At 43.7% G+C, this 14,138-nt stretch overlaps 1 protein-coding gene across 1 annotated transcript; it reads right to left on the reverse strand.

The window, feature by feature from the left end:
- Positions 1–969: 969 nt before the first annotated feature.
- LOC124751150 lies at positions 970–12,808 on the reverse strand. Its single transcript, XM_047248987.1, has 2 exons — positions 11,272–12,808; positions 970–1,061 (listed from the first exon to the last, which is right to left on the reverse strand). The coding sequence occupies exons 1-2, from the start codon at positions 12,806–12,808 to the stop codon at positions 970–972; spliced, it is 1,629 nt and encodes a 542-aa protein (XP_047104943.1).
- Positions 12,809–14,138: the final 1,330 nt, after the last annotated feature.

Genomic DNA, 14,138 nt, shown 5'->3' on the forward strand with positions numbered 1-14,138 from the left:
AGCCGACGTGTGGTTGCAGCTCCATCAACAACGTCAAACGTTCTACAGTGACAGTAACAACAAACTGGTCTCTCGTTGGGAGAAATGTGTTCGTCGCCAGGTTGACTATGATGAGAAATACATGTATAGACATGAAGGATAAGGATGTAGAATGATAATAACCTCTGTTTTATTTAAAAACGCTGTAAGAGTTTTCACACAAAAAATGCGGAGGCAATTTTCAGCAAGTCCTGGTATGAAATTATTATTTTCGTGAAGATAAAATCTTATGGGTTGTCAGGCAGCGTCGTATGTCTTTTGTATGATCGACGTTTCGACCCGTCTACTGGGATCATCTTCGGGATTTTGTGGTGTCCACGGTTGACCGTACGCTGTCAAAGACTAGTGTCGTGTTCTCTTGTAAAGGAGGAGTACTGCCGCGCTGATGTTCGACAAATCGGGTTACTGGATAAAATTCCTGTGACTACTATTGGTGGACCATCGTCACTGGATAGTTATTGAAATTTCCCTCGCTAAAGCTGAAGAAAGAGGATTACTGTCTAAAATTCATGTAGCTATCATTGGTGAGCCAACGTCATTGGATAGAAAGGGTTTTTTACCCCACTTAAGCCAAAGAAAAATCATTGGTTAAAATTATTCCTGCTGCATTGGATAGAAGCGAAACGGGCAGAGCAAGAGAGGGAGAATGTTTATCGAAAACGTTATTGTCCACACGGATGTCTTGGTGTTGGATAGACTACTTTTTACAACACGAAATGATGAGACGGATCACTGACCATAAAACGTGGTAGCCGCGTTTGTGGGAACCCGACCGCTTCATTTGGCAATCTCATTTCCCAGAATGAGGAGCGGGTCAGTAGCGCCGCGGAGGTCAGGCTGGGGCTCTGCATCGAGCCCGCAGGCGGCGCGCCTCAATAGGCCGGCCTTCGCTTCGTCAAGTGGCTGACGCAGCTCGCCGCTGTACAGCATCTATCTGCCCGCCACAGGAGGCGGCCGCCGCAGCCGCCAGCTCACGTGTCTCTCGCGGCACGTCAGCCACACACTAGATGCTGAAACGAGGTCTATACAAGCGGATTCACACTTGAAGAAACAACATACACCCGGGTGACAAAAGTAATGGGACAGCGATATGCACAGATATACAGGGTGGTCATTGATAGTGAAATAAGCATCAAACGAAAAAACTACAAAGAACGAAACTCGTCTAGCCGAAGGGGGAAACCAGGTGGCGCTATGGTTGGCCCGCTAGATGGCGCTGCCATAGGTCAAACGGTATAAACTGCGTTTTTTAAACAGGAACCCCCATTTTTATTACTTATCCGTGTAGTACGTAAAGAAATATGAATGTTTTAGTTGGACCACTTTTTTCGCTTTGTGATAGTTGGCGCTGTAATAGTCACAAACGTATAAGTACGTGGTATCAGGTAACATTCCGCCAGTGCGGACGGTATTTGCTTCGTGAGACATTACCCGTGTTAAAATGGACCGTTTACCAATTGCGGAAAAGATTGATATCGTGTTGATGTATGGCTATTGTGATCAAAATGCCCAACGGGCGTGTGCTATGTATGCTGCTCGGTATCCTGGACGACATCATCCAAGTGTCCAGACCGTTCGCCGGATAATTACGTTATTTAAGGAAACAGGAAGTGCTCAGCCACATGTGAAACGTCAACCGCGACCTCCAACAAATGATGATGCCCAAGTAGGTGTTTTAGCTGCTGTCGCGGCTAATCCGCACATCAGTAGCAGACAAATTGCGCGAGAATCGGGAATCTCAAAATCGTCGTTGTTCAGAATGCTACATCAACATCGGTTGCACCCGTACCATATTTCTATGCACCAGGAATTGCATGGCGACGACTTTGAACGTCGTGTACAGTTCTGCCACTGGGCACTAGAGAAACTACGCGACGATGACAGATTTTTTGCACGCGTTCTATTTAGCGACGAAGTGTCATTCACCAACAGCGGTAACATAAACCGGCATAATATGCACTATTGGGCAACGGAAAATCCACGACGGCTGCGACAAGTGGAACATCAGCGACCTTGGGGGGTTAATGTATGATGTGGCATTATGGGAGGAAGGATAATTGGCCCCCATTTTATCGATGGCAATCTAAATGGTGCAATGTATGCTGATTTCCTACGTAACGTTCTACCGATGTTACTACAAGATGTTTCACTGCATGACAGAATGGCGATGTACTTTCAACATGATGGATGTCCCGCACATAGCTCGCGTGCGGTTGAAGCAGTATTGAATAGCATATTTCATGACAGGTGGAATTGGTCGCCGAAGCACCATACCGTGGCCCGCACATTCACCGGATCTGACGTCCCCGGATTTCTTTCTGTGGGGAAAGTTCAAGGATATTTGCTACCCTGACAACATGCGTCAACGCATTGTCAGTGCATGTGCGAACATTACGGAAGGCGAACTACTCGCTGTTGAGAGGAATGTCGTTACACATATTGCCAAATGCACTGAAATTGACGGACATCATTTTGAGCATTTATTGCATTAATGTGTTATTTACAGGTAATCACGCTGTAACAGCATGCGTTCTCAGAAAGGTACATGTATGACATTGGAACAGCCGAAATAAAATGTTCAAACGTACGTACGTTCTGTATTTTAATTTAAAAAACCTACCTGTTACCAACTGCTCGTCTAAAATTGTGAGCCATATGTTTGTGACTATTACAGCGCCATCTATTACAAAACGAAAACAGTGGTCCAACTAAAACATTCATATTTCTTTACGTACTACACGAATATGTAATAAAAAATGGGGGTTCCTGTTTTTAAAAACGCAGTTGACATCCGTTTGACCTATGGCAGCACCATAGCGCCAACTGGTTTCCCCCTTCAAGCTAGAAAAGTTTCGATCCTTGTAGTTTTTTCGTTTGACGCTTATTTCGTGAGATATTTGGCCCGGTCACGATCAATGGACCACCCTGTATACAAATGGCGGTAGTATCACGTACACAAGGTACAAAAGGTTAGTGCATTTGCGGAGCGGCAATTTTTTCACAGGTGATTCGTGTGAAAAGGTTTCCATAGTGATTATGGCCGCACGACAGGAATTAACAGACTTTGAACGCGGAATGCAAGTTGGAGCTAGATAGGTGGGACATTCCGTTTCGGAAATAGCAGTATTCCGAGATCTACAGTGTCAAAGTCCGCTCAGAATAACAAATTCCTGGCAGTACCTCTCACCATGAGCAACTGAGTGACCGACGGCCTCCACTTCACGACGGAGAGCAGCGACATTTTGCGTATAGTTCTCAGTGCTAACAGACAAGCAACACGGCATTAAACGCTTAAGAAATTCAATGTGGGACGTACGACGAACGTATCCGTCAGGACAGTAGGGCGAAGTATGGCGTCAATGGGCTATGGCAGCAGACGACCGACGCGAGTGCCTTTGCTAACAGCGGAAATCACCTGCAGCACCTATCCCGGACACGTGACCATATCGGTTGGACCCTACACGACCGGAAAACCGTGGCCTGGTCTGATGAGTCCTCGTTTCAGTTGGTAAGAGCTGATGGTAGCGTTCGAATGTGCTGCTGACCTCACAAAGCCACCGACCTACGTTGTGAACAAGGCACTGTACAAGTTGATGGTGGCTCTGTAGTGGTGTGGGCTGTCTTTACATGGAATGCACTGGGTCCTCTAGTCCAAACGAACAGATCATTGACTGGAAATGGTTATGTTCTGCTACTTGGAGAGCATTTTCAGCTAATCATGGACTTCATTTTCGCAACCAACGATGCAGTTTTTATGGATGACAATGCGCCATGTCACCGGTGCCGCAATAGTTCGCGATTGGTTTCAAAATCATTCTGAACCATTAAAGCGAATGAATGGCTACCCATCGAGCATTTATGGTACATAATCTAGAGGTCAGTTCGTGCACAAAATCCACACCGGCAACACATTCGCAATTATGGACGGCTATAGATTCAACAAGGCTCAGTATTTCTACAGGGGATTTGTACCTTGTTGTTCAGTCCATGCCCCGTCGAGTTACTGGACTGTACTGGAGGTCCGATACGGCGTTGGGAGATATTTCAAGACTTAAGTGACCTCAGTGAAATGTTATCGCTGCCAGAAACATGGCGTTTATTGTTTCATAGTGGGATAGCCACCGCTCGCCGTTAGTGCGTACTCTAGCACCACTTTTAAATCACAAACGAAATTATGGGGCAATTTTTTTTCTTCAGACAAAGTTTTAAATTCAAAAGAATAAAAAAGTTCAACCATAGGTACCTAAATACCAATGCATATTTTGTATAAGAGGAACCTGAGAGGCTAGCCACCTTCTACTTTATCTTGTTTTTGTCAAGCTGATGTTTCAGCTTCAACTGTATTTCTGTTTTTACTTATCTTTCTCAGTCTGATTGTGGCAGAAGCAACATGTAAGTCACGTGTACTGTCCGCTTATGGACTAATATGTTAAAACTTAAGTTTTAAACTCGGCTGCTTAGTTCAGTGACCGTTTACAAATTAAAGTTAAAGCAATTGCAGCCCTTGGTCACAAAATTTAACTCTTTTGACCAGGTTTCAACACTTCTATGAGTGCCTGCATCAGAAATTAACAATTCAAAAAAATGTTCGAATGTGTGTGAAATCTTATGGGACTTAACTGCTAAGGTCATCAGTCCCTAAGCTTACACACTACTTAACCTAAATTATCCTAAGGACAAACACACACACCCATGCCCGAGGGAGGACTCGAACCTCCGCCGGGACCAGCCGCACAGTCCTTGACTGTAGCGCCTGAGACTGCTCGGCTAATCCCGTGAGGCATTAAATATTCAAATTGGCCTATAACATAAGTACAAATTTACGGGAAAATTTTTTTATATAAAAGTGTAAGTACTGACTAACAGTACAAGAAAGAAACAGTACACGAAAGCCCATAGTGGATCGCCCTCCATGTATTCTTTTTAAATTTTTGTGACTTAAGCCTTTCTCGCTTGATATTTATCGTATACGTGACATCTCAGTACTGTTTCTTTCCTGTACTGTTAGTCAGTACTTGCACTTTTACGTAAATAAAAAATTCCCATAAATTTGTACTTATAGGCCAATTTTAATATTTAATTTCTGATGAAGGCACTCATAGAAATGCTTAAATGAATTAAATTTTGTGACCGAGGGCTATAATTGCCTTAACTTTAAAATTTAAGTATCTAACTGTGGTTCATTCAGTAGCATCAGAAGTAATACCTCACCTAAAATAATATTTTTGGACTTAATGTATTATTTATGATTTTCAGAGGTCGTCTTCAAAACACTGGAGCTGGATTGTTCAATGACCAAACGTTCGAGCTTCTTGGATGCTCTTTCGTCAGTCATTCTAGAACGAACCTATCTTCGTCAATATCAAAGCCCGATTATCTATATCACTACATTTTCCAGGTTTGATTTAACTTTTACGATCGAGTGTCACTGAACGGTGACGGCAGATAACCAAAAATGCATTAGGATGAGAAATATTCTTTTTTTGCCATGAGAATTATCATATATATCTCTTTATTTATTCAAATCACAAAAGGTTGCTTATAAGAGATATTAAGGCAATTTATAAGCCAAAAAGATAATCCCACCGCTCTTGGAATGTGCATGGAGACTCGACAAAATACGCAGGCGAAACTTGGATTCATACGCATATCTCATTGTCGTCCACTGGAAGGATTGTTCCATTGTAGAACTTTCTCTACCGTCAGCGCAAATTTCAGTGCCATTACTTATTCCAAATAACCAATGATTCTATTTGATTACGGTAATTTTGTAACATAATGTATGACTTAACTAACGAATGATTTCAGAATGTCCTTACGTGTTCTTCAGTAAAACCTCGTGTCGGAATTAATGTGAGCAGATTTATGAGATATGGTAGCCGCCCTTTCTTAAGTCGAATGAAAAAAGCATTCCTTGTAACTTAGCAAATTTGTCCATTCGATGTAGTTATGGGCCCGATATTTCTCTGAAGCGACATTTCCTACCGGTGAGTTATATTACAACGTTAAAAGGCATAGAGATTAATAACAAACTAAAAATTGACCTCACTCCATAGTATAAGTAATAAAGCTGAAAATATACATAAACTTAAAAAGACTCCTAAATCAATGGCAGCAATATCAATCTCCGAAACAAAGACCACTTCTAGTAACAATATTTGCTATTGGTGTCCTGAAAAATAGGTTTAGCTTCCATTTTACGTGCAAGAAACTAGTTCGTTTCCAAAATAATGTCAAAATACTTCTCTCACATTCACCAATAAATACCTTTATTTTCGTACTTTCCACTAAATTAGTAATGTAAACTAAAATCTGTATGGATGATCTAAAGCGACTGATATTAGTATCGACCTCTTTCCGTTTCATATCCATAGTCCCCTGATTTTGAGCTAATAATTTCCTTACATCAAATGACGAACTTCTGTATATTGTACTTTGAGTGAATCGTGGAAATCCCTCCTTTCGTATGGTTCATTAATGTTGGATTTTAGTTGAAAAGGGGGCGACAGACGCAGTGCTATTAACGGAACGCGTGCTTTTTTGAGCATTTTTTGTCTAATGTCAACGTCAAGGAGTCAGACCGAAAGTAGGAGAAGAATTCTCTTTGCACAGATTAAAGTGACAACCTTTTTCTATTTGCAGGCGGATTTTTGTTACTTTCTGATCACTCGTTTCATCACTATAACGTCAAAAGGAAGACGCTGCGATGGAGCTTAGGCTACCATTATAAGTACTCCTGTGGAGAAAGCGCGGGAGTAAAGGTTTTGTTGCTTACGTTTTGTGTAATTGCTAATGAATACTCCCCGTGTTTGTCAGTTAAGAGTTTGAAAAGCAGTTGCATTAGTAGCTGCAGCCTGTGCGAGGCTGTACTGTAGTATATTTATCATACCAGTGCACCGCCACTGTTGCAATGCGTGATAAGCACCTATTCACTAACGAAGGATGGCAGCTTCGGATTCTCATTGGAATAAAGTTCTGCCGAATTGAATTTTTGTTGAAAAAAAATGGCTCTGAGCACTATGGGACTTGACTTCTGAGGTCATCAGTCCCTTAGAACTTAGAACTACTTAAACCTAACTAACCTAAGGACATCACACATATCCATGCCCGAGGCAGGATTCGAACCTGCGACCGTAGCGGTCACGCGGTTCCAGACTGTAACGCCTAGAGCCTGTCGGCCACTCCAGCCGGCTTAGTTGAAAATAGCAGGCAATAAAATGGGGAACTGCAAGTCAATATTTAATATAGAAGCCACTCTCAATTAATGAATAACGAAATAATCCAGTAAAATAAAAATCGATTAGTTCGAATAAATTATGCAAGAAGGAATGCTGAATGAAATAACTTAATAAAATGTTCCGAGCTGTAATGTCGTGGTCGAAGGGATTTGCCGTAAGGATCCAACGTTTCCTCCCAGTGTGCTGAGGACATTTTCAAGGGGACTCGTAGCTTCTTTGACTGAAGGATTCACAACCTGGCTCGCTACTGATCCCAGCAAGCCGGCCGAAGTGGCCGTGCGGTTAAAGGCGCTGCAGTCTGGAACCGCAAGACCGCTACGGTCGCAGGTTCGAATCCTGCCTCGGGCATGGATGTTTGTGATGTCCTTAGGTTAGTTAGGTTTAACTAGTTCTAAGTTCTAGGGGACTAATGACCTCAGCAGTTGAGTCCCATAGTGCTCAGAGCCATTTTTGATCCCAGCAAAATTCCGCTTTCGCGCAGCGGCGTGACGTCACGTCCTGCGTGCGCCAGCGCAACTGGGCGTTGTCGACTGCCGTCCGCTGTTGCTATCATCCCATCGTGGAAGGCTGGTACACGTCTTCCTCACCACGGAATCAATGTGTCATTCAGTTTCACGTCCTTCTCCTTCTTATTCAAATTCCTGGGGTGTTTTACAATCTCTATCGCCTCTCTGCACAACCTTCCATGGTATCCGCTTGTGGCTACCAGTACTTGTGACCTGTCAAAATGAATGAGGTTGTCAAAAATGGCTCTGAGCACTATGGGACTTAACAGCTGTGGTCATCAGTCCCCTAGAACTTAGAACTAGTTAAACCTAACTAACCTAAGGACATCACACACATCCATGCCCGAGGCAGGATTCGAACCTGAGTTCGTAGCAGTCGCGCGGTTCCGGACTGCGCGCCTAGAACCGAGTACCACCGCGGCCGTCGAATGAGGTTGTCTCCTAGCTGCAAAGCATGTTTCGCAACATCTGATCTATCAGTCTCCCCTCTTCTGCAATTTCCCTCGTGCTCTTCTAGTCGTTTTCTGACCGTTCTTTTTGTAGTACCCACGTACGCTTCCCCACAACTACACCGAATCCTATAAATTCCAGATTTATCCAGCGGTTGGCGAGCAGCCTTGGCTGATTTTAGGTGACCTTGCGTCTTCCTGGTGGGTTTCTAGATTACCTCGATGTTCCGCTTTTTCAAGATTTTTCTGTATGGTCAGTCACGTCAGGAAAACTTTCGATTCCACCGGCGGTTGAGCATTGTTATGATTTCTATGCGTTGGTTTTAATGCTCTTTTCAGCTCAGCGGACGAATAACCCTTCTTGACCAATGCACTGGTGAGATGACTGAATTCTACGCCAAGCAGCTCTAGTTCGCAGATTTTCCTTGCCCTGTCTGCCAACGTTCTGATGATGACTCGCTTCTGTTGTGGGTGGTGGTGCGAATCCCGGTGTAGGTAAAGGTCTGTGTGCGTGGGTTTTCGGTAACCCGTGTGGCTCAAGTTACCATCTTCTTTCTTAAAAACTAGCACATCAAGAAAATTTAACCTTCCACCTGCCTCCTCCTCCACGGTAAAATTAATCTTCGGACTGATCCCAATGATGTTTGTGGAACGTACTGGAACCAAATATCCACTTTCTTGTTCTCAGATTCCTGTGCCTACTCCTCGAATTTTTCCATAAAGAAGTTGGCTAACGTCCGTTCGTCATAGAAATGCAAAAGAAAATAAATTAAACACGTCATATTAGCGCTTTATCCAGATTTAAGTGTATAAAAAGCGTTATAGCTATGAAAGGCAAATAACACAGCTTGCAATTACACTTTTCGCCTTGTTCGTTCGTACCGCCATTAGGCGAATTGTGGCGTTCTACATCCGCCATTTTTACCACAAAATGACTTATCGGAAAGCAACGAAAATTCGCCTATAAGTAAAGAATGTTGTTTCTTTAAACTATGCAAAGGAAATTGTGAATGTAATTAGGGACTAGCTTTTTTGGCTCCGTAAACTTGATACTCGATGGAAAATACTCGAAAACGCAAACATTTTAATTAAACATTACCGCATATGTGAGCCCATTTTCTATTAAAATGTAATGTACGTACACCAAATAAATGTAAACATGTCCATAATTCCGGAAAGGTAAAACACATCGATGTTCGTCAAGCGATAAAACTATGATATGTGTTTAAAGTCAGGAGTCAGTCGTTATGAAATGAGCAGTACGGTGATTGATGAGAGCCTCTGAAAATTTTAAATGAATCGAACTCGCAGTCGGTGCAATGAACTCGTCGTCGTCGTCGGCTGATACTCGTGTCCGAGTTTTCATTTCTCTCCTGAGATTTCCCTTGTCACGGTTCAGGCGTGGAAGTGTCGTTGATGGCTTAGCAATCCAATCCTAGCGTGGAACAGGCGGCCACAGACATTACAGCTGATGGAAGGTGGAGGACGTGGCTGAGCCTGGAGGAGTTTACGTCTCTGGCGTTTGTCATTCTCCATTCTTCGACGTTCCAGCTCAAAGTTTTGAAGAGCATTTGAGGTAACTGAGCGCCAGCGACTTCGGTCTTCTGCTGTTGTGGACCAGTTACTCGGATCGATGTTCAAGTTTTTCAGATTTTTCTTGTACTGATCCTTATAACGTTTGAGAGGGGCACCTCGTGGCCTTTTACCTGTGCTCACTTCGCTGTACAGCATTTGGCGTGGAAGTCTGTCATTTTTCATCCGCTGGACATGTCCGACCCATCTGAGTTGATGCCCAATGATAAGAGCTTCCATGCTATGCATTTTTGCTCTCTCTAGAACAGCCGTGTTGGATATGAAGTCATCCCATTTTAGGTTCATGATATATCTTAGCTTCTGTTGGTTGAAGCGTTCTAGTTTCTTCAGATCGCAGCGATACAACGTCCAGGTTTCGCAACCATATAGCAGGGTGGAAATGACTACAGCTTTGTACACCATCAGTTTGGTGTACAGTGTTAGGTCTTTATTCAGGAAGACACGCTTTGTAAGACGACCAAATGCTACATGTGCAGCACGTATTCTATTCTCCACTTCTTTTCCAGATGAGCAGTTGGATGACAGTATGCTTCCCAGGTAGAGGAAATGGTCCACTTGTTCCAGGAGTGTATCATAGATGGATATGCTGAAGTCAGGAACGGAGGAGCCAGGAGTTGGCTGCGCCATCACCTTTGTCTTTGAAATATTGATGGAGAGACCAAATCGTTCGTACGCCCTGCTGAAAGAATCAACTGACAGCTGCAACTCTGCAGGTGAATGAGCTGGAGAGGCATTGTCATCAGCATACTGCAGCTCTGTCACACGAGTGGTACTGGTGAACCTTTTTGAATGGAGTCTGGACTGGTTGAATAATCCTCCATCAAACCTGTACTTTAGTTCTATTCCTGCATTGTTTACGGTTGTCTCGTAAAGCATAGCTGCCAGATACAATGCAAATAATGTAGGTGCAAGAACGCATCCTTGTTTAAGCCCACTTGTTATTGGGAATTCACCAGTCATTTCATTCTGGCAGAGGACCTGTCCAGTCATATCAACGTGGAGAGCTTCAATCAGGTCAACAAAATGTTCAGGGCAGCCGAAGCGTTTTAAGACCATCCACATGGCTTATCTGGGAACTGTATCAAAGGCCTTTTCTAGATCGTAGAAAACAAGTAGTAAAGGCTTTTGCTGTTCTCTGCACTTCTCCTGTAGTTGTCGTGCACAGAAGATCATGTCAATTGTCCCTCTTGAAGGTCGAAACCCGTATTGAGACTCAGGTAGTATAGTCTCTGAAAGTGTCTGGAGGCGATTTAAAAGGATTCTTGCAAAAAATTTTTCCAGTGACAGAGAGTAGAGATATTCCCCGGTAGTTACCACAGACGCTTTTGTCGCCCTTTTTGAAGATGGTGACAATTGTGGAGTTCTTCAAGTCAGCTGGTACCTTGCGGGTTTCCCACATTAATATAATAAGTGAGAAGAGTCTAGTTTTTAGAGGCAAGCCGCCACCCTCAATAAGCTCCATCGGGATGCTGTCAGGTCCAGGAGCCTTCCCAGGTTTCACACTCTTGAGTGCCTTGCAAAATTCTTGAAAAGTTGGAGGATCAGCCAGACAGGGTTTTGGAGGGTGCTGTGGGACATTTTTGAGAAAATCTCCAGCGGCAGTAGAAGGGCTGTTTAACAGTGAGCTGAAGTGCTCTTTCCAACGATTTAAGATGTCCTGACTTTCAGTAAGAATGGTGGAGTTGTCAGCAGCTTTAAGTGCTCCTGATGATGAGCGGATAGGTCCATACAGCTCTTTAATACCAGCATAAAAGCCACGCAGGTTTCTTGCATCAGAAAGATTTTGGAGTTCTGTGGCTTTCTGTTGCCACCATTTGTTCTTGATTACTCGTATTTCACTTTGACATTTCTGCTTGAGTTCTAGAAAGTGTGCTTTCTTTTCTGCGCAGGATGGATCTTGAGCAAGGGATAGGTAAGCATCCCGCTTTGCATTGATGATGGCTTGGATTTCTCCGTGGTTGTCATCAAACCAGTCACTTCTTTTCCGTGCACTACAACCAACAACATTCTCAGCAGTTTCTTTGATGATGTTCTTTAATGTGGTCCATTCTTGTTCGACGTCATCTGTGGTTGCTGGAGCTTTGTTAAGTTGTTCGGACAGTATGTCTTGGAAGTGTGAGCGAACATTTTTGTTGTTCAGGTTGTTTATGTTGAATTTTCTGCGTGGTGGGTTTGAAAAGTGGGATCGTGGCTTGCAATACTTTGGTACTCTCAAACGGCTGACTAAAAGTCTATGGTCCGTCCAGCACTCATCGATGTTTAGTGCTGCTTTTGTGATGAGAATGTCTTTCTTGTCACGCTGTCGCGTAATAACGTAGTCTATAAGATGCCAATGTTTGGAGCGTGGGTGCATCCATGTGGTCTTATAGCGGTTACGCAAACGGAATTGGGTATTGGAGATGAAAAGCTCGTGCTCAGCACACAGACCAAGAAGTAGCAACCCATTTGCATTGCAGTTTCCCACCCCTTGTTTACCCATGACATCTCTCCAAAAACGGTTGTCCCTTCCCACTCTGGCATTGAAATCACCAAGTAAAATTAATTTATCTTGAATGGGTATTTTAGAGAGAGTACTGTTCAGTTGGTGGTAGAACTGATTCTTTGTGTCTTCATCACTGTCTAAAGTAGGAGCATATGCAGAGACGAAGGTGATGAATCTGTCTGAACCAATGGGTACTCTAAGAGTCATCAGTCTTTCATTAATTGAGACAGGTGTAAGTCGAAGATCTTTCACTATTTTATTTTTTACGGCAAATCCTGCACCATGGATGCGTGGTTCTCCTGCATCCTTTCCCTTCCAGAAGATGGTGTACCCTGAACGTACCTCACTAATGTGTCCCTCACCTGAGAGTCTTGTCTCACTCAAGGCAGCAATGTCTATATCTAGACGGGCTAGTTCTTGGGTGATAAGAGCAGTTCTTCTCTCTGGTCTGTAATTGTTCACGTCCAGGAGGATCCTGACATTCCATGTCCCTATTGTCATAATCATTTCATTCTTCTTTTGTTTACGTCCGCAGTATAAGGAGTGACCTACTGGGTGCGGATTCCCAGCCCGGTTCAAGTGTGACTTCCGATGTTTAGCCCACATTTTCTAGGGCCTTCCCCATTCAGGGTGGGCAGCGGTCATCCTAAATAGGCCTGCCCAGTCGCAGGTGCAGGACCGGATTCCCGAGTAGTCACACGGGTTCTCAGGAAGGCGACCATCACACACCTGCCGCCAGTGTGCAGGTCCAGACTAGTAGCTTCCAGCCTCACTCGGAGCCTGCTACCATCGTCCTTATCCCATCGCCATTGGTCTTTAGAGAAAATGACAGGAGAAATTGCCATTTGCGTGAGTTTGTTTAAGGTGGATTACAGCTTGCGAGGAAGTGACCCACACACTATGATTCTGGAACAATTCATCACGGCACATATGTATGTGACATGTGACTTCCGGTACCAGAACTGCAACGAACTGCCGCGAGCTCAATGATGGCTGAGCGGCGCCTTTACAGCCAGTTCGTCTGGCATGACCTCTTCCGCCTCCACGATCTTTGAGAACCTGGGATATAAGATTCTTCTTCCGCTCGCTTCGCCGTTGGGTCGGAGGGTAGATAATAGATACTAGAGAGGAAAGTGAAAGACACCCTTGGGCCTCGGAAACCTAATACCGTTGGGGTCGAAGAAACCAATGAACTAAACACGCAAGAAATAACTTTCATAGATACTACTCTTTCCGAAACATTTCGTCTTTAAGAGAGCGCAATCTGGAGCCTGTTGAGTACTATGGAGTGAATTTGAGACCTTCAGATTCTTCTCACCAACGACTTTATGTGGCTTTTCCAAGGCTGAATTCACCCCAGGCTTCAGCTCGTACAGCTGGCAGGGGGAGGGGGGGGGGGCGGGGGTTAGGGACCAATAACACAGTCTACACTCATGTTTAGGGTCAAATTAATATTATAAGGAATTTGGAAGAGATATTACTTCTTAATTTCATTGCTGTACTTATACACAGAAAAGTGTAGGAATTATTATTTTATTAATTATACAAATAGACGGAACTGCTCTATATTATCTTAGTGCCCACTCTAACCTGGTTAGTTATTCATCTCGTTCTCATATTAGATATAAAACGGATCCAATCTATTTATAATCACTGCCGTTGTGCAACACTTATGTGCAACAAAGCAGTGGTTGGGTGCCGCTAGAGTTCACAAGAGTCGGGGTGGACGGCTTTAAGACGACCGATTGTATCGTTCGTTTCAACGGCCTGAAGCCTGAGGCCTGAAGCACGTCAAATTACACTCTGAATTTGACCGGAATTTTGCTTACGT

Source organism: Schistocerca piceifrons, chromosome 1 (genome assembly GCF_021461385.2).
Source record: "Schistocerca piceifrons isolate TAMUIC-IGC-003096 chromosome 1, iqSchPice1.1, whole genome shotgun sequence".
NCBI lineage: Eukaryota > Metazoa > Arthropoda > Insecta > Orthoptera > Acrididae > Schistocerca > Schistocerca piceifrons.

Coding starts and splice junctions, on each gene's coding strand:
- LOC124751150 (XM_047248987.1), bottom strand. CDS start 12,808: ATGACAATAGGGACATGGAATGTCAGGATCCTCCTGGACGTGAACAAT. Junction 1,062..11,271: donor CCCGATGGAGCTTATTGAGG/GTGGCGGCTTGC, acceptor CCGCTTGTATAG/ACCTCGTTTCAGCATCTAGT.